The following is a 3,771-nucleotide window of genomic DNA, read 5'->3' on the forward strand; positions in this document are numbered from 1 at the left end:
GCAACGTGAAGACAACGTCTGCACGCGCCAGGCCTCCTAAAAAGAACTGCAGACTGCAATCATCCTCCAAAATTATTTAGGTGGAGATTTAAATTATCGAAAGAAAGAAAAGAAAATCATCTTAAAATTTAGTTAACTTCTGAATATAAAAAATATATTATGATGAATAGAATGTTATTTTTAAAATAAATAAATATGCACATTTGTCTATTTCAATAAAAAGTTATTTTGATTTTTTACCCAAAATACGTAATTCGAAAATTTGAATTATGCAATAAGAAAGGGAAAAAAAAACAACTTTTTCTCTTCCCCACGCTGGGTGAGTACGTCTCCTCTCGAAATGCAAAACTGAGCGAGAATGGAATGGTTGATCGTCTCATCTTCTCCACCCCACGCTGCAGCTACCTACCTCGCGATCAGCAGCGTTAACGCCATTAATTCGATTCTGACAGCAAGCACTTCCCCTACGTCAATGGCGGACGGCGAGGACACGCTTCCATTCCAGAATCCATGCAGCAGCAGCAGCAGCAGCAGCTGCAGCTGCAGCTAGCGATCGATGGCCGACGGAACGGGCAACGAAATAACTGAAGCTTCTCGTGACTCGGTCAACTTCATTAATGCGCCAAACTCATGGATCTTCTCCGGGCCACGTTAATTTCTCTAAGCCTTTCGTCTTAGTCAACAAAACCATGTAATTTTTGGCACTAAAGTAAAGGTAATTTTATTTTCAAAATAGTCCTCAGTTTTAAAAGTATTTTGAACATATCTTTAAAGTTTTTGATAGTGCTCTTCCTCGCACTAAGAACGCTCCTGAAGGGAGTCGTCTGGGAACCACCATAGCGTATAGCCACGCGGGTATGCAGATCGGGTTTGCCCGAACCGCATCAGTTTTAATAATGATGTGAAAACGTCTTAATATAATATAGTAAAATAAGCGGGGCAAAGTGAAAAGTTTAATCCGTTTTATATGTGAGTGTTATGAGTTTGCCTTTTCTTCCAACCAACGATGGCGGATCATGACGCGGAAATCCTGCGAGAGCTCGAGACTCTTAGCAGGTCGCTCTCCAAGTCCAGTGCCTCCCGCCGTGCCGCCTCCCTCGTCCTCCCTCGCTCGTCCAACACAGGATCTGCCGCAGGCGGAGCTCGGCTCGTCGGAGAATCCTCTCGTTATGAGCTCGGCAGCCAGTCCTCCCGTCGCCAGTCTCTGATCTTCCCGTGGAGCGTGCGAGGCCGGAAAACCCCGCACAGCGAGAATGCCGGCGGCCGCGCGCCTGAGAAGATCGCCCAACAGACCGAGGACTCAGGCGAGAGGCGCCGGGGGATATGGAACTGGAAGCCGGTGCGCGGCCTGGCTCGACTCGCCATGCGCCGGGTGGCTTGCCTCTTCTCCGTCGAGGTCGTCGCGGTCCGGCACCTGCCGCCCTCCGCCGACGGGCTCCGCCTCTCCGTCTCCGTCCGGAAGAAGGAAACCAAGGAGGGGTCCTTGCAGACAATGCCCTCTCGGGCGGCTCAGGGGAGAGCCGAGTTCGAAGAGACTCTGTTCCTCCGGAGCCACCTCTACTGCAGCGGCGGAGCCAGCACCGGGAAGCCGCTCCGATTCGAGCCCCGCCTATTCCTGATCTCAGCGATCGCCGTCGACGAGCCGGGCCTCGACTTGGGAACGAGCGCCGTCGACTTGAGCTCCCTGGTCAGAGAGTCCATCCAAAAAAACTTGGAGGGGCACCGCGTCCGGCAGTGGAACGTGGCCTTCCCGCTCTCCGGGAAGGCCGCCGGAGCAGAGATGGCTCTCGTGTTGGCATTTCAGATCATGGACGACGGAGGCATTGGCATCTATAAACAAACAGCGCACTCGCCCAAATCAAACAGTGGCATCGCCAGAGACGACGTCGAAGCAAGCAAACAACCGATCTTTGATCGAGAACAAGATCTTGACCTGCCAGATTACGATGTCGTCGACAAGGGAGTAGAGATAGTAGCGTCGGAGAACGGCAGCGAGAGGACCTCAAGCGCCTCGAGCGAGGTCGTCAAAGAGGTGGTGCATGACCGCGCTCAAAGAAGCAGAGCGAAGGAGCTTCATTTGATCGCTAGGGAGATTAAAGAGCTCGAGATGTTGATAATGGCGGATGCTCCGGAGACCAGAAAAATGACTCAACAACCAAAGCCCCAAAGATTGGACACGGAGGAGGAATCAATCACGAAGGAATTCTTCCATCTGCTCGAGATTGGAGACGACAAGAAGGAGCTCAAGAACGGCGAGCACAATCTCGCCGATCTTAGTCCAATCGATAACCTCATTCCAGATCTCGGAAAGAACTTGGGTTGCATAGTTCAAACAAGCGACGGGGGCTACTTAGCGTCGATGAATCCTTTCCATGCGCCGGTGTCAAAAACAGATACCCCGAAGCTTGCCATGCAAATTTCCAGAGAGTTGATCGTCGGAGACGACAAGTCGGCGACTGGGTTCCAAGTGTTCCAGAGGCTGGCCCTGTTGGGACCAGAAGAACTGTGTTCCAAGCTGCTGTCCTTGACAGCCATGGAGGATCTGACGGGCAAGACAGCAGAGCAGATGGCGTTCGAGGGCATCGCATCTGCCATAATAAGTGGCCGGAACAAGGAAGGAGCGAGCTCCAGCATGGCGGCCAGGTCGATCGCGGCGGTCAAAAAGATGGCTGCAGCGATGAACAAGGGAAGAAAAGAGAGAGCTTCGAGTGAGGAAGCGATGACTCTGGATGAAGTCCTGTTCGTTGCCCTGCATAAGATGGAGGCCATGGCCGTGGACGCCCTCAAAATCCAGGCTGACATGAGCGATGAAGAAGCTCCCATGGAAGCTCCACCTTCCGATAACACTCTAAATTTGGTCCTTAAACATGAGGATTGCTGCATGAACTGCAGCAGAGCTACAATTGTAGTGGTGATTCAACTGAGAGCTCCATTGAGGGGGTACGAAGCAGTGGGGGCTCCCATGATAGCCATGGTGCAAGCCATGGCAGAGGATCAGCTGGGTGAAGTAGTGGAGGAGGAGAGGAGCTTCAAGTTGGAGAGTGTTCATGTGGGAGGGCTCAAGTTGGGCTCCAACAGTATGGCGACTGCATGGGATGGAGAGAAGCAGAGGTTGACGGCCAAGCAATGGCTAGTGGAGAATGGAGCAGGGAAGGCAGGAGGTGGGAGAAGGACGAGGAAGCAGCAAGCCAAGAGGAACCAAGATTTCATGTGGAGCATTTCTTCGAGTTTCATGGCTGGTGCATGGCTGAAGCACGTCAGAAACCCAAATTTAATCACAATTTCCTCCTAATGAATGTCCTATGACTGAGTAAAACTCATTAATGTTAATGTTTGAAGACTCTTTCCATATATAGAATAAGTCTTATATTGATAGAGTATAGAATAAATTTTATATTAATTTTTTTTATTTATTTAAGTTATCATATGAATTGTTATATATATATATATATATAAATATATATACGAGGGATGTACAACAAAACCTAATCTGAATAATACTCCAAATTCTTTACAACAACGCCTCTTCTTCTTCGTCTCTTTTCTTCTTCGAACTTCTCACAAAAAGTTCATCATGGTATCAAAGCTACCGCCGCAGCCGGCAAACATGGTCGTTTCTCCAACATCATCAACCACACAAACAAATCTGAGTATGATTCATCAAACTGCAGTTTCTACTCAGCAGATTCCTATCGTTCAATCTACTCTCAACCCTCTTCCAACTCTTCCATCGTCAATCTCTTTATGTGAAGTTAGACGAAAACAACTATT

General features: G+C 49.3%; 1 protein-coding gene across 1 annotated transcript; it reads left to right on the forward strand.

The window, feature by feature from the left end:
- Window positions 1-915: 915 nt before the first annotated feature.
- Window positions 916-3,353, forward strand: LOC121980736 (protein PLASTID MOVEMENT IMPAIRED 1-like). The gene has a single exon (XM_042532924.1). The coding sequence runs from the start codon at window positions 1,007-1,009 to the stop codon at window positions 3,290-3,292; it is 2,286 nt and encodes a 761-aa protein (XP_042388858.1). The 5' UTR covers window positions 916-1,006; the 3' UTR covers window positions 3,293-3,353.
- The last annotated feature ends 418 nt before the right edge of the window (window positions 3,354-3,771 follow it).

This window comes from Zingiber officinale, chromosome 5A (genome assembly GCF_018446385.1).
Source record: "Zingiber officinale cultivar Zhangliang chromosome 5A, Zo_v1.1, whole genome shotgun sequence".
NCBI lineage: Eukaryota > Viridiplantae > Streptophyta > Magnoliopsida > Zingiberales > Zingiberaceae > Zingiber > Zingiber officinale.

Excerpts from the sequence above, each read along its gene's own strand:
- LOC121980736 (XM_042532924.1), top strand. The coding sequence starts at position 1,007 with ATGGCGGATCATGACGCGGAAATCCTGCGAGAGCTCGAGACTCTTAGC.